This window comes from Symphalangus syndactylus, chromosome 2 (genome assembly GCF_028878055.3).
Source record: "Symphalangus syndactylus isolate Jambi chromosome 2, NHGRI_mSymSyn1-v2.1_pri, whole genome shotgun sequence".
NCBI lineage: Eukaryota > Metazoa > Chordata > Mammalia > Primates > Hylobatidae > Symphalangus > Symphalangus syndactylus.
The window spans coordinates 53,577,501-53,601,194 of NC_072424.2; the positions used below are offsets into that span (position 1 = coordinate 53,577,501).

The window sequence follows — 23,694 nt, forward strand, 5'->3', positions numbered from 1 at the left end:
GTGTTGTGAATTGTCAGTATGGCCATATGTTGAAGTAGGAAGGAGAGTTAAGTCACCACTAAGATTAAATGCAGAAAATGTAAGTATTGTGACAGAAATTTGGTAAGATTAGCAGATTTGAGAATGTCTTATGGGGCATATTATTTAACAATAAAAAGTTACTCAAGGTAACAGTATTCCATTAAATAATTTAGATCACTATGCCTAGTTTTTCTCAAGAAATTAACATTTTAGAATATTTAAATGCTGCTATATTCTCTTGTTTTATGGGTTTTTTGTTGTAGAATACAGATTCACTAAAATTAATAATTATTTATGAGATAAAATTTAACTGTTTAAATACTTTTTTAAACTTTTAATTGTATACCAATAAATTCTATAAAGTTTGAAAGATATTTCCCTCTTGAAAAATCACTGCCTTTTAATTTCTATTAGCTCTTGATTTCTATTTTTTCAGAATTATTAAAATGATCTTAGAAGCCTAATATTCCACTTTCCTTTTTATTTTTCATTATAGAATGTCATGTTTAGTGAGAATATTATAGTTGTTGAGTGTAAGCCTTCCCTGCTCCCAAAATCTGGCATTTAACTGATTATAATCAATTACCAAGTGAACAGAAAATAGGTACTTGAATTACTATCCAAATTCCACTCAATATATTAAACATCATCTCTAACTATGGCTAAGGAAAGAGAGGCAATCTGTATAAATATTTACCATACCTAAACCAGGTGCAATGATGTGTGCCTGTAATTCTAGCTATGTGGGAGTCTGAGGTAGGAGGATTGCTTAAGCCCAGGAATGTGAGACCAGCCTGAGCAACATAAAAAAACCCAAAACCCAAAACCAAAACAACAACAAAAACACTTATCATAGCTGGAAATTAAATTAATAAAATGTTTAACGCATTAGATGTTTTCAGCACTGATTGACCTTACTCCTGAGAATATATGGGGAAAAAGCTTAATAGTAAACATTTAATGAAAGGTTAATTTTTAGGATGTGTGGAGGGAATTAATTAATTATGCTTTAGTCAAATATTCTAAAGTCTCATGAATTATAGTCTTGTAGCTCTACCTCTGCCTTGTCCTTCCTTTCTTTCCTCTCTCCCTCTCTGCTTCCCTTCAATCAATATTTATTTATCAGCTGCTCTGTGCCAGACACCGTATTAGCTACCAGGGAGGAATGTAGTCATAATCAGCATGGTCCACTAGGAAGCTCAAGATTTAAAGCTTGATACATGCAGGTCCAAATTCCAGTTCCTCCACTTCAGATGAATGTGATTTTAAATAATTGATTTCATTTTTCTGAACCTCAACCTGAATATCTGCAAAACAGAGATATGCTTTATATTGTGGGCCAAGGAGTTGGCAGAATGTGTGGATCAATGCCTACCTTGTGGGGTTGCAAAAATAAAAAAAGTGGGGTAACCTAGAATAATGCCTGGAGAATTTAATAAACACTCAATATATAGTAGCCATACTTATTACAGAAGAGTTTATAGTTAAATGGAGGTTAAAACATGTTAATATTTATATCTATCATCCAGGAAAAGTGCTATGGGAATTCAGAGAAGGGTAGAGAGATGGCTTCTTTATATGGGAAACACATGAAACTTTCTGAGAAAAGTGACATTAGGGCCAGAATAGAGGGATGGACTTGGCCATGAACACATATGTGTGGCTGGAGGTCTGGTGGCTGAATGGCACACTAGGAAGTAAAAATCCAAAGAGCATGGAAATGGGAAAACCATGAGAACAGTGACGTATCTATTTTAGTTGGCATAAAAGAGAATAGCAGAAAAGCAGGCAGAAGGTGAAGTGGAAGCCAGACCATAAGGGATTCTGAATGCCTGGCTACTAAATTTGGAATTTATTTTGTAGGCAATAGGCAGATGTTGAACGTGTAGGGGCACTGTGGTGAGACCTGAAGCATCAAACATCAACTGAAAGGCTCACTGGTTAGAATTCTACTGAATCAGATCCATAGTGGACTCCTTTATCATACACGAGGGTTGTGTCTAAAGGAGATTTCTGGGAATCCTTAGTTTGACAGAAAGTCCAATTAGTTCAATCCTGAAAGAATTCAGAGTATGTAAAGTGTTAGTTCATTAGTTGGAATATATAGGGGCTCCATTATGTTTGGGACAGATATGATTTCAAAGATCAACTGTTATGGATATGTGAACTAAAGTGGCCAATTTTAAACTTTGTCAGAAAATCTATATTCTAATTTCAAATGCTATTATTGTCACTACATGACCTATTGAATTCCTGAGAGGTTCTATTAGTAGGTAATACATTAATTCATAATTCATTAATTTTGGCTTTCTGCTAATCTTTAGCATCTCAAGCCACTCCCAGCTCAACTGGCGTTCTCATTATTGTTCACAAATGTGTGGATGCTCCCTTTAGGTCAGAGGCTTCTTTAGTGGTAAAAAACTACTGCACTCAGAAGTCAGAGTGGGAACAAGATCTGCAGGGAGTAGGGAGGGACTTGGTTGTCAGTGTATGGTACCCAGGAGCGACTCATCCTCCTGTGTGTTGGGCGTGATAAGAGAGGAGCCTATAGACTCTCATACTGAAAAGTGTAATATTGTCAATGGTCCAAGTAAATGATGAACCGTGGAGCTGTCCAAAGGGATCACTGAATTTGGTGGTGAGAGCTGTAGGTGCCAGGAAAGGTTTCAATGGAGGTATGAATCTTATCATAAAAACTTAAATGTTAGTGTAAGTCTCCGAATTTATGCAGCTGTTTTGTGTTTGTTAATTTATGTTTTGCACTTGAGTACAGAATAAGGAGCTGTAGTTAAACAGATGCATATTTGTTAAAGGCTAAAACATCATAAATTCCATATAAGCCAATGTGCACGAAGCTTCCCAAAGTGCTAATTTGGTCTTCAGCTGCATCAGTAGAAATGGAATCTTAGGTAAACAGAGTTCAGAGCCACCCAAAAATACGGCAGGGCTGCCTGAGCATTTCCCATAGTTCATGGATCCAGAGCACACTGGCTGTCCACTTGTGGATAAGTCCCTCCCTCCCTCCGTCCATCTATCCTTTTCTCTTTTCTCCTTTCCTTTTTTTCTTCCTTCTTCTCTCCTTTCATTCCTCTCTTTCTTCTTTCATTCCCTCCTTCTTTCAACCTACCAATATTTAGGTATGAAGCAAAAAAGAGTATGCTTATTTTAAAAAAGTAAGAATTTGCAAAAGCTACTTGGGGAAAAGAGATCTGACTGAATGGTTTGTGAAACACACACAAAGTAAAATAGTTTCTTCTCTGGATATCAGTGCCTTCTCTTTTTTAGTGTGATTTAAATGTTTTCCTGCCTGGAAGCAAGGAAACGGACTAAATGGTTTTTTGGTTTCCCTTTGATTCCCCAGATGCTATTTTCTACCTAATTACCATCATTTGCAGTGCCAGGCAGGTGCAGTGAGTTAGCAGCCCAGAAAAAACAAAAAGAAAAACCCCTTTATTTGAGGTTTTAAAAAAGTCTTTCTCCACCCAATTATGCAATTTTTCATTAATAATGTGCCACTACAAATTGTGTGACTAAATTAAGGATAATGAACTCACTCATGCTCATTATTAATAAAAACTGAATAAGGAAGTCGCATTTTTTTCTCTCTCTTCTCAGATATTTAGGATGACAGTTAAGCAGCAATGACAACTCTATCCTCCCCACTCCTAACCTTCCAAATGGTAAATATTTATAAATCTCTTCTAGAAAAAGCATGCTGCTGCAGAGATGTGGTGTAATTAGTAGACTATTTTTGTTGTCAGGAAACTGAGATACAGATAGTTGTTCCATTAATGATTTAATACCCAGACCATACAGCAAGAGGAAATCACAATCATATTATAGCAGTTAGCCAGCTGTATCTGTTGCATAAGACTTTTAGATTTGTAAATATAACCCTCTCCTTTTTTTAAGTAATGAGGTTTCTTCAATTATTTCAATGTTATCTTTCAATATTTCAAAATGAGTAGGTAATGCTTTTAGGTCTAATCTCAATGGTGTGATTCTCACTTGCATGCTAGCTAAAAATTGATAGCTTTCTATCAGGAGGAGTAGAAGAGGAAGATCCACTCATTATGAATGAAGTGTTTTCTATATGCCTAGCATTTGATTGGTGATAACAAATAATACATGATTCCTACTTTAAGGAGAAAAATTGATGAACATGAAACTATTAAGAGACCAATTAAGAGTTAAAGCATATATTTCTCATAACCTTCATTTAACAAACACAGATTGAATGATCATAGCCATGCTATAAATCAATAGGAGCCATGTTAACTTACCACAACCGGAATTGTACTAGTACTGAGAGGAATAAAAGAAAAACATAAAGATACATAAATGCTTACTCTTCAGCTCTTCCAAAGCTAACATTACTAATCAGGAGGCTAGGGCTAAGTCTCATAAAATACATGTGGAGGAATCACTAGATTAAGAAGGTGACCAAACGTCATCTACTTTAGAACAATATAAATATTGAGGTCTGGAAAAGAAGAAAGACCATCCAAGGGCTGCAAAGAGTATGAGGCAAAGAAAGAGCCCCATATTTGGGTGAAGGAGAAGAGCTGGTGTCAGATGGCAGTCCCAGCTCTATGTCTTATAGCTGAGCCTCAGCTTCCCAGCCTATAAGGTGCTTCTTAACCTACTTGCTTTTGAAAGTGTTGTAACGACTGAAGATATATATTAATTACTGTTTTCTATGCTCCATTTAGGAGGGTGAAATTGAAGTTTAGAAACCTGAGTTGGGTGACTTGCTTAAGATCAGATAGTTCTTGACTGAGCTTTTGAGCTTTCGACTAGTATACTGATTTCTAGAGTCCTGGTCTAGTGCTCTTATAATTATATAAACTTCTGTGAAACTATGATTATGCCATAAACATAGTAATTGTACAAAGTTATTTTATTTGATGAAGTCCTGTACTAAGATTATAATAATGTAAATGAATGAGAAGAGAATGGTCACAATTAATAACCAGAGTCCCCAGTGTTCATGTGGGTACGAAAATTCTTACCACAAAATAAGTAAATCTCCTGGAGACAAAAATCTATCACTCTGGTTTCAGGTTACAACTTCATATACATAAAACAATTACATTTATGTCAGACATTCAAATGAAAATGGAAATATTAACCCAAAAGGATATTTGAAAAGAAACTTAACTTTAACTAAGACAGTAAAATGATCAGATGAAGCCAATATCGTTTTGATATATAACTAATTCTAATTAAAGCTTATAAATGAGGATATTTGAAATATGAATAAAATGCCTAAAGATTCTGTCATTCCTGATTTGTCTTGGTAGACTTTCCAAAGTACGTTTTGGGGGCTTATACTTTTTTCCTAAGTAGACTAGTCTTATGTTCCCACCATTAGGAGGTCCTGGAAGGCAGGAATAATATCTGACATCATGCATCTTCTACTCAGGCATTGAAGCAAAGCATACTTACCATACTGCTTGTATTTGGTATATCCCGAAATCTGTCCAAAGTTTGAAATTTCTGATTTAGTTCTTGAAATAGTTCCATATGCCTCTTCCTTGTATGCATGACCTTCTGCAAAAGAGAACAAGATAGCTCTCATCCCCAACTTGATGTATGTTTTTCAAACAAGAGATTTAATATTTTTGCTTTAATAATAAGGATAGTCAAGTTTGGCAGGAACCAGGAGGTCCTATAAGATGCACAAACGCAAATAAGTTGCAGCAAATCATTGTCTCATATTCAGCACTTCTTACACATTAAGAACTGGCTTTTTCTTTCACTTACAAGACTACAAAAAAAAAAAAAAGGTTTTGTTGTGGGTACATTAAAAATGTACCAGTCATTTCTGAGTAAGATTTTCGTTATTCAGAAGTTAGAGCTGTTTTACAAAAACTGTTATAATCTTTTTAAAATGTTTAAAAACTTAAACTTGTAAAGCACCCAGTCCCTGATGTTTGTCATGGGAAATATTACTTTTTTATGTTTTATTTCTATAAACACTAAAATCCTAGCTGGCTGTACTAAAGTGGGAGCAAAATCCCAAGCCCTGCCATTAAGGCTGAATCAAAGCACTGAAGTGTCTGAAATATATGTGGGATGTAAAACCTTGCATTTTCCATGTGCATAGCGATTGAGCTTCACAGGAGGAAAATCTGACCCATAGATTTCATCAATTTGTTTAGGAGATGGTATAGATTCTTAACAATTAGGGTTCAGAGCATCAATTGTGTAGCTGATATGCTTCTAAAATCACAGATACAAATATATTCATACTCCTCATCCCTGGTTACACCCTTTTCTCCCAACTTCACCATAACTCAACAAATGCAGTCAAATAAAAATGGCCTTGGGAGTATCATGGGCTGAATCTTGTTCAATTACAGATCATTTAAGAACACTAGGCCGGGCGCAGTGGCTCACGCCTGTAATCCTAGCACTTTGGAAGGCCGAGGCGGGTGGATCACGAGGTCAGGAGATCGAGACCATCCTGGCTAACACGGTGAAACCCCGTCTCTACTAAAAAATACAAAAAATTCTCCGGGCGTGGTGGCGGGCACCTGTAGTCCCAGCTACTCCGGCGGCTGAGGCAGGAGAATGGCGTGAGCCCAGGAGGCGGAGCTTGCAGCCAGCGGAGATCGCAACACTGCACTCCAGCCTGGACGACAGAGCGAGACTCCTTCTCAAAAAAAAAAAAAAAAAAAAAAAAGCACTAATGAAGAATAGTTAGATAATAGGTGCCCTGTATTTGTAATTGTTATTTTAAAGGAGAAAATGTCTTCCTCAGTTTTGATTTTTAAAAGTTAGAAATCAATATTTTGGTGATTCTCCAAGACTATGACTTCATATTTGTGTAAGATTTTACTGTATTTTAACCATATGCCTCTAACTTACCATTTGTGCATGTGGTTCGCATAGGTATATTATATCTATGTTTAAGCTAGAATTTGAATATTTGGTCCATTATTTCAACTAGCAAATATTTTCAAAAGTAAGGATTTGTTTTGAAAAAGAAATACATCTTTGGGAGAGCTGTAATGCCTAATTCCTTCTAAAAGACACTGCAGAGAAGCACTTTATCTCCTTGAGGAAAAGGAAAAGGACAAAAGACAAAAAACCATTGAATCTTTAACACATTAAAAAAGCCTGTTCTCTCCTATGCAAGCTTTCATTTCCTATATTTAATAAGTATGTATCTAGGCAATACATTGTTTAGCTCATTTCTTTCCTTTTCACTAGCCTACTTTTATGTGAGAGATTTCTGCCATTTTATGTCTTGCAACAATCAGTTTCTGTTTTTGCTCCTTTTGGCTCTAGGAGTTGGCTGTGTGAGAATCAGGTGTTTGAGGACAAGAACATGGCAACATTACTCATGATAGGGACATGAAACATAGCAAGCAATTATAGAGCGATTAACTTCCCATCAGTTTGGGGGAGAATATACAAAACAGATTTGCAGGATTAACAGAGAAACACCAGGCAAACATAATTTGACTAGTGATGGCTTGTGGAGATTTATGAGAGAGAGGATTTGCATAAGCAACTCAATGGGGAGATTCTGAGGACCCTGTCACTGGCAAACATAAAGTAGCACATTCTTTCCTTCAGGAGACAAACACTTTCATGCAGTACCAGGTTCTAAGACACTGATTAAAATATGGATTTGTGTCATAAGGAACACTTGAAAAAAAGAACTACTGTAGTTAGAAGACTGGATCTGCTTCTAACTTACAAATTTCATTTTTCATAGCAACGAGTCTTATTATATAGAGTTATTTTCTTCTATGGTACAGTAGGGGTGATGTACTGACATTTGTCTGAGATATTTTATTCCATCATTTAATACATACTTACGAGCATCACATATTGTGCTAGATGCTCAAGTAATGATGTTGCACAAAATCTGATTGAGTTCCTGATCTCTTGTAGCTTGAAGTCTAATGGAGGACACAGGCATAATAATTCAAATACATGTAAAACTGTAAGTGTGATAAAGAAAACATATGGTGCTGATATGAAAGTGATAGGATAACTTTCTAAGATAAATCCAAGTGAGGCAATCCCCTCATTTTCATATATTCATATTTCATTTGAAATTCCTCAAATTAGTTATTCCCATGGTCTTATTTGTCTATCCTCTCTTTTCCATTTGCTAGGATTCAGATAATTTCTAGCTCGATATTTAATTCTATGCTGGAATCCCCTCTTTTCAATGGGATCTTTCCTTTTCGAGTATAAGAAACTCATTCTCTTCTAAGAGAGTTGATGCCAAAGGCATAGCACCTTTATTTTGAGATGAGCACCTGATGATTTTTGTTTGTGAAGTCTCCAGTTATCCTTCATCTTGTGAGGATTCTGACTTTGCTTTGGGGAACTATACCTTCCCATGTTGCTGGAAATGTCCGTTGACATTCCTACTATTCTCCGGCCAAGAGGTGAATTATTCCATCCCCTTCCAACAGTTATTGCATTAGTCAAAGTCACCTAATGTTTGTTGCAGCCAAATACTTACACCAGACAAAGCATTTTTAAGAAGCAAACCAAGCATCAAATACATTCCATGGAAAAGAAGATACGTAAGCTGATTGGAGGTTTTATAATTATATTCTGATTGAATGGGTAGTACCTAATTCAGAACTGGGTGGATCATATTTCAAAGAATTGGATTGCTATGAAAGTCTAAAAGGTACACAGGAAAAATATAAAGTTATGCTGGTCACCAATATTATATAACCAAAAAGCATTTTGATATTTTCTACATGGGTTTATTAAAGCTATTCTGAATAACAAAGCTGAAGGACGCTGAAATGAATATGGAAGCAAACGAAAAATTCGTATGCTGAAATATGGGGCCCTTGCTACCTAGAAACGTTAATTGCAAATACATCCTCATGCCACATATTCATTCTAATTTGAAACTGCCACCTTGGCACTGCCAGAAATAACCACAGCAATGATGGCCTGGACTTTTGGCAGAAGTATCACATTACAGCTGCCACTGACAGCTCATGCCTCTGACATGAACTCAGTTTGATTGTCCACGCATGATTTCTTCTTGTTCATAGACTCAAGTAGATCGTCCAGCCTTTAAAATAAAGAACAGTCCATTGATAAGAATGCCAGCTTCACAGTGAACATTGGCGAGTTTATAACCCAACAATATTCTGGGACAACAACTCAGGTGTCGTTTTAGTTTTCACATGTACTAAAGGTTTCCTCTTATTTATTTACTTGTGTGAGTATTTATTTGTAGCACTGATGCCTCTAATGAGTTGCCACTTGCTTAGAAGTTTTCATGCTTATAAATCTATTGGTCTATTTCATTTAGCTATTTTTTTGTGTTTAGTGACATTAGGGTTTATCTGATTGCCTTTTTCTTTCTTTTCTAATTTAAGCACCCCTGTTTTTTCAAGAAATTAACTGCTGTCAAAAACTGAACTTAGAATTGAGTTTTCAAAATGTGTAATAATGAGAAAATTCTAACCTGTGGATTTTCTATTTAAATAAAGATATATTCTGATTGACAATATCTACATATCTATAGAATTCAGGTGGCTGTCAAATATTATATGCATCTTTTGCAATAAAGATAAGAGCATGATAATGTTTCCTTGCATTCATATTAATAGCGCAACATTTCTTGAAGCTGTGTATGAATCCCCATCCTGAGAGGACCACCAATCTAACTGCACAAGAAATATGCTCTCCTGAGTAGCTTATTTCAAAAGACCCCTTTCTTTTTATACGTTTTAAATGCAAGAGAATTAGTCTTTGCAATCCTTTAATTGTTGATATTAGAGAAAAAGTGATTCTATAAAATGAAACACATTCATCATATTTCAGATATTTGAGAAAAATGAGGACGGAAAGCCACCTGTATGTCTAGAGTACCTGCTATATCCCAAGAACTCTCCTAGACCATTTAAATACTTGGAATATGCCAAGTCTGATAGCATATTTCTCCAAGTTGGATCTAGAGAAATGTATATTTAGACCCCAGTTGTATCACTTTTAAGTTGTGTGGTCTGAAGTGTAAAATCTAATCTCCTTTTAGCCCCAGTTTCAGTAATCAGACTTACCTTGCAGGGTAATTTTGAAGATTTAAAAAAGGATATACAACACTTATCATTGGGCCACACAGATAAGAGCCACTTAAGAAATGGCAGCCATTATTATCTTTCTTAATCCTCACAATAACCCTGGGAGGTAAAGCCATTATCTCCACTTTACTGATTAGAAAACTGAAGCTCAAGGAGGCTAAGTAAGTTTCCCAAGCTCACACAAGTGGTGAGCAAGATGGAATTCTTTTTGAATTCCACATCAATTCTCTTTGCTTGCTGCTATCTTAGATGTATCTCATAGATTCAGGGAGCACTCTTCTTTAGACTATTCAGGTTTGTAATTATGTCTTTTTAAAATGGAAAATGAGACAAAACAATCCAGGATGGGCTAGGTACTCTCTGTATTGAGCCCATAAACTCTATGGATATTGATCACCCTGCAGCTATTTCATAGTACTGCAATTATATTTTTAATGGCTGGTCTTCATATTTTGTCTCTGAACAGTTCCTGGGCAATGACTTATTCGTCTGTATATCACTGGCACCTAGCACAGCATCTGGCATTCAGCAGGTGCTCAATAAATGTATACTGAATACCTTAAATGAACAAGACAGCATAGATATATAGGCCAGGGAAGGCGACTGCCACATGGAAGGCCACTATACATGTCATCTTCTCTTCTTCTATAAAAGAGGTCTTCCCACTGGAAGAATGTCTCATTTACTGGCCCCAGCCAGGAGCTTTGCCTCCTCATTCTGATTTTATTGTGTTCCTTTCTTTTTAATACAAATGGCTTATAAATGACCTGTAGGTGGGCTTAGAAAAAACTGTTTACAGATTTTCACTTTAATTCATAAGTGTGAATCACAGAGTTGAAGCTTAAGTCTGAATTATATATCAGAGAGGTATTTACTGTATACAGACTTTTAGAAGCTGAAATAAATTGTTAGAGAAAGTTGGAGAATCTCCCAACCATAAACTTTATAGTATGAGGTCTGGAAATCATGAGCTGATGGGAATTAGAAACCAGTTTCCATGAATTACGTTTTCCAGCCTTAGAACTACAATGCCATTGCCCATATTGGCTAAGATGAACCTGTGGTTCTTCTTCTTCTTTACTGGTTTGCATGAGTCCTTTACGGCTGGCTTCTAGATGAAAAGGTAAGGGAAGGTTAGAGTAATATTTTTAAGTTTTTTGGCTTGCTTTGGGGAAAAGAAGTTCTACTTACTATGATCCAATTTGGTGAAGAGGAATTCTGGTATCTATGACTTACTTTGGAGGAGAATAAGGGGCCAGTGACAGGAGGGAAAGAGAAGATCAGAGAGATCCTGGTTCTGAGGTTGCTTCTGAGGCCTTTCAATGGTCTTAGTTCAAAGCACTCAGTATGCCAAAGCACCATACTCTGGGCTACCATTTTCTGAGCCCTGTATTCCTCTCTCCAGAGTAGGTTGTTGAATATTAGCCTAAAGTGAATGTCAAAACTCGTATTAAGGAAGCAATGCACACTATAGGGATTTAACTTAGTTCTTAAAGCTGTGTTGTGAAAGGGGGATGATTTCCTTGGCTGGCGTCCCAATGTGTCCCTCACATGGAACTTGTAGACCCATTTTCAGTGTCTATGTTTCAAATATGTTTCTGTTTGAATAAATATGATGCCAGAGTTTAAAAGAAACTAGACACAGGGTCTGAAAACAGCAAAAATTAGTTGCATATTTTTTTATTTTGCCACTGTCAATAATGAGTATACTTGCTGTAAATGCATAAGTTTGCAACAGTTTAAATTTAGTAATATAAAAAAAGATGGCTATTGTCTAGGACTAAATTGCTCAAACTTTTCCTCTAAAAGTACCCAGATTGCCTAATGGGCTCAGGGATGGTGCAGGAAGAAGTTTGTTATGAACAAGACATTTCTTTGAAATCTTATGCCTTATACTTAGAAATTAAAGTGCACTTTGATTTCTGCGTCACAATTTAGCTGTGTTTGTAGTGATATTGAATTAATATAAAATGATATCTTACTTGACTATTATCCCCCAAATCTCCTTGTAAAAACTCAAGCTCCCATGAAAATGGGGATTTCTCATTACCCTGTGTCTGTGTCTTCTTTTGCCCTCTGTCCACCATCATTGTCTCCCAGTTTGAGAAGTATGAAAATAGTAGAGGTATGGAGCTTGTTAAAAACTCAGAGAAACATCCTAAAATGTTTTTAAAAGGCTACATAGGCCAGGCACAGTGGCTCATGCCTATAATCCCAGCATTTTGGGAGGCTGCGGCAAGAGGATCACATGAGCCCCGGAGTTCGAGACTGACCTGGGCAACATGGTGAGACCCCATCTCTACAAAAAACAAAACAAAATATAAGTTAGCCAAGCATGCCTGTGGTCCCAGCTACTAGGAGGCTGACGTGAGAGGATTCCTTGAACCCAGGAGGCAGAGGTTGCAATGAGCCAAGATTGCACCACTGCACTCCAGTGTGAGTAACAAAGCCAGCCTCTGTCAAAAAAAAAAAAAAAAAGCTATACAATTTTCATGGAAAACTGTGAAAATTTTTATCTCTGCATTTTTGGAAGTGAAGATTAAAAAAAATATCCATATGTCAAGTATATGGATACAGTTCTTTTTGTTGTTGTTTGTTTGTTTTTACTTTGTTTTGAGATGGAGTCTCACTTTGTCGTCCAGACTGGAGTGCAGCGGCGCGATCTTGGTTCACTGCAACCTCCACCTCCTGGATTCAATCAATTCTCCTGCCTCAGCCTCCCAAGTAGCCGGGATTACAGGTGTGCACCGCCATGCCCAGCTAATTTTTGTATTTTCAGCAGAGATGTGGTTTCATGGATACTTCTTTATCCATATATTTTTAACAAGGAATGGATACTGTTATCTATTAGTGTTTCAGAATGAATGCCTGTAATTGTTTCTGGGAATTCTTAGAGCCCAAATCTCAACACAAGACAGACAATTAGAACAACTTACCTAATCGTCTGTTTTAACATCATATTAGGAACCTTTATTCTAAAATATTAAAATGGAACTCACCCTGACTAGATATCTTCTTGATATCCCTGGTTCTGTTACTGGTACTAGCAGAAACCCAGGCTCAGAACTGGAGAGTCTTCTTTTTTCTGCTCCCTCACCCTGTCACCCTATGTTCAGTTAAGGACCAAATTCCATAGATTCTGCCTCTGCAGAGTCTTCTCATTGCTTTCTCTTCCTACCACCTCCAGGAAGTGGACTTTCATTACCTACTATACTAGCCAATCCTAATTGGTATTTCTACTTCACCTTTCACCCTGCTACAATCTATCCTCCCTGTTACTGACATACTCATCTTTTTAAAACCTAGAGTATAACAAATCATTCTGTGCTGAAACAACAGCAACAACAACAAGCAAACAAAATACAATAGAAAAAGGTTAGCAGCTTTTAGTAGCAAATTAAATAAAAATCCCTCCTGGACTATAAGGCATGGTTTCTAAATTACTCACTTTAGTCTCTTCTTCCACAGACACCTGTTTAGGTAAATTTTGACTTACTTATTGTTTCTTAAGAATGCCACAGATTAGCCAACCTACATGCCTTTTCCTCTTCCTAGAATTTCTACCTGCCATTTTTCTATCTCCTTGAGTTATATCTAATGTGGATATCTTTGAAATTCAATGTGGGTATCTTTGAAACATCTCTTCCACAGTTGTCATTTTTTATACTAGTCTCTGCCTTAACTCAGCTACAGTATCCAATAACATTTTGTTAAAGCAAACTGGATGGAAAAATAATTCAGTTTTCACCATTCTTTTAAAAAAATTACTGAATGCTTACTAGGTACTAGGATCTCTGGAGGTGGGCATACAATTTCAATAAGGCATTTGGTTACAGAACACAAGAATATCATTACAGTATTTTCTGTATACTTTCCAGAAAGCAAGAATCCAGAAATGCCATGCTGTTCTGGAGACTGGCTACATGAAAGGGCTATTCCCCTGGTATGACATTAACCAGCCACAAGAGTTTTAGGGATATATGAGTTGGCAGAATATTATCATAGTGTGTAAACTCTGGGGAGTGTGTTAGGCTTAAAGCCTGAAGCAAAGATGCTTTAAGAAGTCCAAGAAGCAGGCTGTCAGTGGCAAAATGTTTAAGCTGGCCATTGTATGATAAAGCTTGCAGGGGGAGCAGGAGTGTCAGGGAGCTTGATACAAATTTAATTAAGCTAGCCTGAATTAAGAGGGGGACAACCTGGACTTTCCCTCAAGAACCACCCACAAAATATAAATAGATTGTATTACAATTCATTCGCATTTATACCTGGCAATAAGTTTTCTAAACTCAATCCATGAAATATCTGCCACATACCTGTTATAGAACATGAGACTAAGGGAAATAGCTCTAAACAATTTGTAGAGTAAAAGTAATGTCTCAAAGTTCCCACCTGCCCCCACCAAATTTTGACACCTGTAGTAATCATGCAGTGATTACAGCAATTAAAGAGCTAAAGACATGTCCGGGGTTCTTGTGTTGCAATTTCTCTTCTTTATCAGCAAAGGTTTTATTAACAACGTGGTTTTACGGGTGGAATAATAAGCATAGAAATAAGTATCAGCTTAAGGAATTTGCTACCAGATGCCATAGAGAATAGATGAAAAAAGAAGAGTTTTTCTAACGCTCCAAGTGACACAGTATGATTAGATTTCTTTTCAGTGTTTGTGATTACATAACTTAGGTTGGTTGAATTGAGGCTTAATTTTAGATCTAGGTTTTTACCACATTTTGCCACTGATGCCTAGTGGGTTAATTCCTTCCTCCTTTCCTTTATACTAACATAACAATTTATTGCTTTTAGACAAGAATATATACAGTCTGATCCTCTATTTTTGGCTACCTGAAGAATTAATACTAAAAAGCCATAAAATACCTGTTCTTCAAAGGTACTAAAAAATCTGAAGACAAAGATTGCTGAACATTTTCTATTCAGATTTATAACTTTTATGCTAAAAACTTTGGATACAATAAAATATATATTCAGTACTAAGTTACTACAATAAGGCTGCATCAGTATTAAAATTTGCTATTTAATCGTAGCTAAAAGATTCCTTATCATTACTTTGTATCTTGTAGTCTGAAATGTTACTGAAAAGAACCAATTATCCTTGGACTCCATTCAGGGTAAAACCATTGTTGACCATTGCAGTAAATAAAAACAAGTCTTAGTTTTGACACATGATGTACATTGTAGAGCTACAACATTCATCTACATAAATAAAATGACTGAATTAGGAGTAGTTAGCACATTCTGGGAGGCTTCTGTAATTTTAGGAGTATCAATTAAGCCATTAGGAGTACTGAGTTCTATGTATGCATCACAAAGGTATAAATATACTGGAGAAATATATAATGTACTATATCCAATTATGTTAGCAGACTATGAATCATATCCAATTATCAATATACATAAGTACATTTTATGTGATGCTTAAACATCATTAATTTTGTATTTAGCATAACCTCCTCAGATGGTATGATTTTAGTAATTTCGAGTAAGCATATTACAGCATCAATATAAATTCAATGTAAATTGGAAAATGAAAATTTTCATCTTGTTTGTATCTGTGAAAAGGCCTTTACTAAACACAGGAACACATTGAATCAATAGTTTCTATCGGAAAAAAAAAGCATCAAATGTACCGCAGAGAACCTAAATAGCAGGAATCAGAACATGAAACAAGTAATTTTCAGAGAAAGCCTAGCTAACCAGCCTAAGCATGCTCACAGGATCTCTTCAGGCAGTCACTGAAGTAAAACCAAGAAAATTGCTTTAAATAAAAAATCAGGAAGCTGACATTCCCCCTCTCTACAAACTGAATCAACCAGGTTCAACTCCTAACATAAATTGTTCACTTATCTTAGTATGTATAAAACAGATTCCTCACTTGTCCAGAAAATCTCAGTTTAGCAAATACTTAAAGTAATTCAAACTTTAAAAATTTCATCCTACACAGGATAAATTTTAAGTAAAAATGTTTGACTTATTTAATTAAATTAATATATAATACCCTTACATGGCTGCATAGAGTAATAATTTTTAAGTAATTATATATCTATTTTGAATTCAAGTAATTACAATTCTAAAATAATTCGTATAAACTTACCTCAAAGTCAAGGTCTGAGTATCGTGATTTTCTTCTCTGTAAGATATATTTTTAAAAAGAAGGAGAAAAACCAATAAAGTTATGTTTAGTCATTGAAACAAAATGAAAAATCATCATTTTCATTAAAGATAATCCTGCTTGTTTTATACATATTTCCTTCACATAAGGAAAAATGTAAAATTTTATGATTTCAAAATATTCCATTCACAATTTTCTATTTTCACTTTGAACTTCTTTTAAAATTGAAGAATACAAAAATACAGAATATTTCTCATTTTGACCTCTTAACCCTAACTTTTAGTAAGGAGAAATTGTTCCTATGAAAACTCAAACAGACATTTCAATCTCGAAAGAGACTTTAGGCTTACTACAGCAAAACTACAGACAAACAGGATTAAAAGTTGTATAGGAAAAATTGTCTAGTTACCTCGACATCTTCAACCAACCTCTAGTTTTCATTTCTACCAAATTCTGCCCAGTTCTCTAAGTCCCAAAGCTCTTCATAAGTCTCACCCACATATTTCTTGTAATTTGATAGTCCTCCATGACAGAAAAGTCCTTCTCATTGCTAGTCCTAAGGAACTAAAGTATTTGCTCTAGTTCAGCAAAACAAACAATTCCGCACCCCAGTAAAATGCAGATGTACATGTAAATGTCTCAGTGTTTCTCTATGGCTCCACCTTTGTTAAACAGTTTCTGAAATCTAGTTATTGATAAAATAATGAGGACTGATACAACCAGAAAACAGGATTACAAAGAAATTAATATAATTCATGTGATATGATTTTCATGATATTAGTATAAAGTATTCTTAGCAAACTTTTAGTACAGATTTTTTAAGTTTAGAATTTTTTAATGAGAGAGGGAATGAAACAGGGAGAATTAACAAACAATTAAAGCATGTAATACTCAGGCAGTTGGAAAAATATATAAACCTTTGGGCAAAATTTTGTTTTATTTTTCCCGTGCTCCCATCCCAACACCTACAAACTTCAATAATTTAATAGGAAATCATACCCAAGATAGGTAGGAGACTCTAGTCTGCATTTTAACTCTTGAACATTAGGAGAGACAGAAAAGAAGCACTAATGTAGTTTCTGGAAAACTATGATTAAATTTCTGCAGCTACAGTTAAAATTGTCATTACAATATCAGAACCTCACTATATACCTAATCCCCAAACCATGTTTCAGTAGACAGAAGGGGACACGCTGAAAGAAAGGTTTCATGTTTTAAGTGAAAAATTCCTGAAATAATTTTATTTTAGTGAAGCTGTTTAAGACTGAAAATGCAGTCTTCAAGTACAATCAAGGAGAGGGCTGAAAGGAGGCTGCCTTATTAAATGAAAACTCAGCATGTTGATCTCACTTTCTTCTTGTCTCCAGCAGCACCTCAGCCTCGCCATGGCGACATCCAGGCATTGAGCCCAGCCCTCTTTTGCCATCTCCCCGCCACTACTGTTATCTAACTGTGCTGTGTAAAAACCAGGCTCCAGTGTACTGCACCACACTTCGCTGCAATATGCTAGACTAAATGTCAGGGCTTCCATTCTGCTCTTGGATACCTTTCTTGGCACTGTGACTAAGCAGGACATTTTTGTCAGTATACATCAAGCAAGATTCTTTCTTAATACAGCAAAATTCAAGGATGGAAACAGTTTTAAGCAATAATTATAAAACATTAGTCATGAGCTTTGCATTTTATTTGAAAATTAAATAGTGGCATCTTGTGAAATAGATTTAGAAGCAAGAGCAAAAGACAGGAACCTAGAAGATCACCAGAGATAGATTCCGTTTCTGAGAGCAGGTATGTCAATGTGAACTATGGAAGGAAAATGGATACACTCATACAAGTAGATCTCACTCCTATTTAATTTTATTAAAATTAAATTAAATATTTAATTTTATTAAAATTAAATTAAATATTTAATTTTATTAAAATTAAATTAAATATTTAATTTTATTAAAATTAAATTAAATATTTAATTTTATAAAAATTAAATTAAATATTTAATTTTATTAAAATTAAATTAAATATTTAATTTTATTAAAATTAAATTAAATATTTAATTTTATTAAAATTAAATTAAATATTTAATTTTATTAAAATTAAATTAAATATTTAATTTTATTAAAATTAAATTCTAACATAAGGCATAGCAGAACTGGCAGTCTTGAAGGATTAGACTAAGGAATGAACAAATCAAACAATCAGATTTTAGTCAAAAGAACCTAAAGATGGTGGTGGGATTTGGAAAGGATGCAAAATAAAGCAGTAAAGCCTTAAAAATTAGACAGTGGGAAAAAATGACAGATTTTTACAGTCCAAGTGAGTTAAAAATGTGTGTAAAGTTATTCAGGTTTCCACAATACTGACCAAGTGTTTCAAACTTTTATTGTTTATATAGCACTTTCACATTTGCACATGCTACCCACCCGTGGGATGGTCAGATAAAATATTATTTATTTTCCTTATTTTATAGAATAAGAAAAATTAAGGGTCAGTAGAGTTAAAATGACTTGCCCACTTCACCTGGGTGGTAAGTAAATGAGTTGGGATTCAAACTCTGGACTTCTGACTCCAAGCGCAGCATTTTACTTACTGTCTCTTGCTGTCTTCTCAGTAATACGGGAATGATATGTTACAGCAAAAATGCCTGTGATGTTTTGCTAATTGTTACCAGACTCAGCAAAAATAACAATAGATGAGCCAGTCAGTCCAAGCCTGACTTTCTAAGCATAAAGCAAGGTCAAGCAGATTAACTTTTACTTGTCAATTGCATTTTGAAGAAGAAAAAAAAAAAACTAGCAATTTGATATTTACATATTTGAGAAAATATCTGTGTTGAGTAAAATAACTTAGAAATCATTCTGATACGCAATCATTTATAAGCAATGATACAATAACAAACAGTAGGAGACTTCTCCACCTCCAGACATGACTCTCTCTCTTTTTTTTTTTTTTTTTTGAAATGGTCTTGCTGTGTCACCCAGCCCGGGGTTCAGTGGCACGATCACAGCTCCATGCAGCCTCAACATTCAGGGCCCAAGTGATCCTTCCACCTCAGCCCTCCTAGTAGCTGGGGCTATAGACATGTGCCACAACGTCTGGCTAAGTTTTTCATTTTTTGTAGAGATAAGATTTTGTCATGTTGCCTAGAATGATCTCGAACTCCTGGGCTCAAGTGATCCACCTGCCTCGGCCTCTCAAACTGCTGAGATTACAGGCGTGAGGCCCCACCTCAGCCTTAGTTTATCTTTAAGGGGCATGGGGCATTGGGAAATTGATGGTGTAAAGAAAGAATAAGAACATCCAGTTCTGTTCAGTTTTGGTCTGTTTCCACCCTTGGTATACATACAGTGTATTGGAAAGTCTTTCAAAGTATTGAAGTTTATTGAAACCCTAACTGACTTGCATGTTTATTCAAATGTCTTTCTGAGCTCTCTAAAATATTAATTCCAGAGAAGAAAGTGATTGGAAATTGTTACATATGTTTTAAATTAAGAACCAACTGAGAAAAGTGGTCAAGCCATAACAATTTTTCTGATAATCTGATAACTTTTAAAAATGCTACATGTAAATTTAATATAAGCCAGGGATAGGTGATATTGAAATATTTTATGAAGATACAAATCCCTCTGTACATATATTCCAATTTTGCAAATAACCTAAGGTAAATAATCCTTTTTCTCAAAGTAGGTAATGGAATCCTTCTATGCTGTTTCCTCTTCCTAATTTCTATGCTGTTTCCTCTTCTTAATTTCCCACTTAGAACTCATCCCAACTTGTATTCTATTCTCAATACTCCATTAAAATTCTTCTTGCTGACAGTCTCTGATGAGCTCCATCTGGTCAAATTCCAAGGTCAATTTTCTGTCCATCTTATTGGACACTCAGAAGCTTGTGAAAGTTAATCATTTCCTCATTAAAACACTCATCAGCTCTCAGTCTTCTTACTTTTCCCCCTCTTACTTGCTGCAGCTTATGCTGAAGTCCTCTTTGTTGGCTCTCTCATGTCCCTGCCTTCTAAATGTTGAGTTCCTGGGCTCTCTTCTTTCTCTTATTCTCTTCTGGATACCATAATTCATTCCCATGATTTTGAATACCATCTTTTAAGTTCCAAACATCCTTTATTCCTCCTGCCTTTCCCATGATAGAAAATGCTGGATTTCTAATTGGTCAAGCGAGAGACCCAGGAGTCACCCTTCCTTCCTTTCTGTCCCTCGTCTTCCACATTCAATCCACCAGCATGTGCCGTCTGTTCTATCTCTGAAATACATCTTGTTCTGCCCACTGTTTTCTATCTCCATTTTCACCTCCACAGTCAAAGCAACTGTTATCTCTTGTCTGGATTACTTCAGTAGCTTTCTGACTGTCATCCAACCTTCTGTTCTATCTCCTCTCCTAAAACCTCTGGCTTCTAATCCTTTGCTTTGTAAACAACCAAAGTTATGGATGAATGGATGGATGGATAGATGAATGCATGGAAAAATCATTGTGACAATCTTTTGCTTAACAGTCCTCATTTGCTTCCATTGCTTAAGACTGCGAAGTCTGGTCTCTCCTTTGCATTTTAACTTCATCTTAAGGAGTTCAACATTAGCTACACAGGTATTCTGATCTTATGAGAATATGCCAAAACTCTTTTCTACCTCAGGATCACTGCACTTACAGTTTCTTTTGCCTGAAAAATTCCCTCAGCTCCTTGCAAGCCACATTACTTCTCAATTTTATTTCTTACAGTAAATGACACTTTCAGATGCTTCCCAGACTACCTATCTAAAGAAATCTCTCCCTTTCATTCCATAGTTATTACCCAGTACTGCACACTATTTCATTCATTGGTTTAATGGTTAATTGTCTGTCTCTCCCATAGGGTGTATTCTCCACAGGGGCAAGATCCATTTCTATCTTGATTACATTTAGATCCACAGCATCTAGCAGAGGGCATGGCACAATAGGAGAAATTCACAAAATTATTGGCAAATGATTAAAAGAGCTGCACGATAACAGCCAAAAGTATTCAAAAGAATGTGACTTTTTATTTTTGTTTTGTTGTTGCTGCTTTTCTTGGGCATACTCTTGAGAGAATCTGTTTAAGCAGGTAGACTAAACACACAACGAAAACCATTATGAGTAGGTCAACTGACAGCTAAGAGAATCAAGACAATTTGCAGGAAGGCAGGCCTATCACTAATAGAAAGGAGCAATTCTTTACGATGATTTAAAAGTGAGAAAATGTACAACAGTATGAAGCTACTGAAAGGAATACTTAGTGAATGTATGCATAGAGGCATTTCTCCACATCTAAGTCTTGTAGAATGATGAATAATTTCTCAAAGGGAATACTTCATTATTTTTGTCACTGCAAATTAAGCTGGACAAGATACTAGAAGATTCACAAGTAATAAATTCCACTGACTAATGAATGGCAGTATGACTGCCATTAAAATTTCTATTATAAAGTGAGCAATAAACCTACTTGCAAGGAGAAAGCTCTGGTAGCAAATCCATTAAAAATAGCTGGGGAAATGATACCTGAGAATAATTAATTTTTAAAAGTGACTTTTATTCAAGCTAATTTTGTTGTATGCCTGCAAGAGAGACAAAATTCTGTAATCCAGGAGTAAAAGCAAAACAGTAAAAAAAGGGCAAGTCTTCCTTTCATCAGACTTACATGAGAAAAAAAATGTAAAAAAGAAAAAGTTGTTTCTGCACATGGTGAGTTTTATAATGGTTTCTGTTAGTAACAGAGTGCCCTAGTTCCTAAGTGAGGCCGTAACATTTTTTCTAATATGGTGAGTATCGATTTAACTCAGTATTCAAACTTCTTTGCAGAAATTCAGGGCATTACGATAATGACATAATAATAACATAATCTTACATCTAAAGTGCTTCTTACAATTTCAAAGGTTTTTCATGTACATTACCTGATTTGATCCTCACAACAGCTGTAAGGGAGGCACCTGTAATGTGATATTATTGCTAAAATATTTTACCTTTAAAAACCATTATGCTGAGAGCTCTACAATTCATGTCCAGAGAAAAGCTGGTGTATAAAAATTTAGCCTAGAATGGTGTCCTTTCTGGCCATTACAAATTGAGAGAGACGTATTTGGTTTCAGACATATAGGTAAGCTTATACACAAATAGACAAGCTAGAACAACAAAACCTTCTATTTTGGATAAGAATTTTGTAATGTACTAACTGTTATCAGTTATTAAGTTTTTTATTGATAAGAAAAATTAAGGCAAGAACAACAGAAACCACTTAAGGTGTTTACATTTCAGCAAGATGGTCCACAAAAATTCAAATGATAGAAGAACTGAGACGCCACATAGGGGACCATGTAGTAACCCAGGGATTAGCAGAAGAGGTCAGTGTACCTCCTAGGCTGGACAGATACAAGGAGAGGGCAGAGTGACTTAAGCCCAGGGGTTGCAGCACCTGGCATATACTGGAAGCACTGTGGGAACTACACCAGACATACAAGATGCTTCCAAAAGCAGAAAGAGTAAGGGAGAAAGATCCCAGGTTTCCCTCTTTTCCTCAACCTCTACTCTCTCACCAGTGCTTCCTGTTGGCAGAACCCAGCCAAAAGGCAGTGACTCAAGAACCTGAATTAACCTTGAATGATACAGGGAAAAGAATGAAGAATGGACCGTGTGCTAAACATGTCCAAGATGTGCACATAAGTTGGAAAGACTCTTGAGTGAAAAAAACCCTTACTATTTAAATCTAACTTCTACAACCTGCTAAAGTAAATACCAGAGTTTCAACCATTCAGAACAAATACTGACCTGTCTCTCTACAATGTTACAACTATAATTTTTCAGGAAATAAATAAATTAACAACAATCCAAGGTTTAAATTAGATTTGATAGTCCTCAAGTGCTTGAGAACCATGATATCTCTTTTGTCCCCTCTTGCTCAAAAGCAAAATCTTAGTATGTTTTTTGTTGTTGCTGTTGTTTTGCTCTATGTATACACCATGCACTCATCACATTTTGTTCATTAATGAAGGTAAATGACTAAAGTGCTGACGACAATATCATTCTTCTTAACCTTAAGCAAAGCGGTTACACGATATTTAGGGCTGGAGACATTGTTGTGAAAAATCTTACCATATTAGTATTGCAATTATTCCATAATTGTGGCAGCTCTGTATCTAAAGTTTTCAGAATTGCTTAACAAGTTCATTTGGGAATGACTATAGTTAGAAAGAGAACATATCACCAGAAGGAAAGAAACAAGGTACTATTAGGCTCAGAGAAAATCTAGATATGTCTTTATGCCAAGAAACTTCATGAATTTATTGAACTTTTTATACCCAATAATTGAGGGTTAGCTGAACAAACTCCCATGAAGGCTGGAAGCTGTTGTGCTGGCACTGACTTTGGGGTTGGGGAGCCTCCTTCTTTCTTTCTTGCTTCTTGCTTATTTGAATAAATACTTCCACCCACTCGCCCACTCAAGTCTTTTTGGCT

General features: G+C 35.7%; 1 protein-coding gene across 4 annotated transcripts in view; it reads right to left on the bottom strand.

Moving 5' to 3' along the window:
- ADGRB3 (adhesion G protein-coupled receptor B3) overlaps window positions 1–23,694 on the bottom strand; it is a 758,270-nt gene that overhangs the window by 1,090 nt on the left and 733,486 nt on the right. For all 4 annotated transcript variants that reach the window (XM_063618730.1, XM_055257305.2, XM_063618736.1 and 1 more), the window contains 2 exons: window positions 16,207–16,242; window positions 5,470–5,574 (listed from right to left, as the gene is read on the bottom strand). In XM_063618730.1, the coding sequence (XP_063474800.1) occupies window positions 5,470–5,574; window positions 16,207–16,242 (141 nt within the window). The remainder of the gene's footprint in view (window positions 1–5,469; window positions 5,575–16,206; window positions 16,243–23,694) is intronic.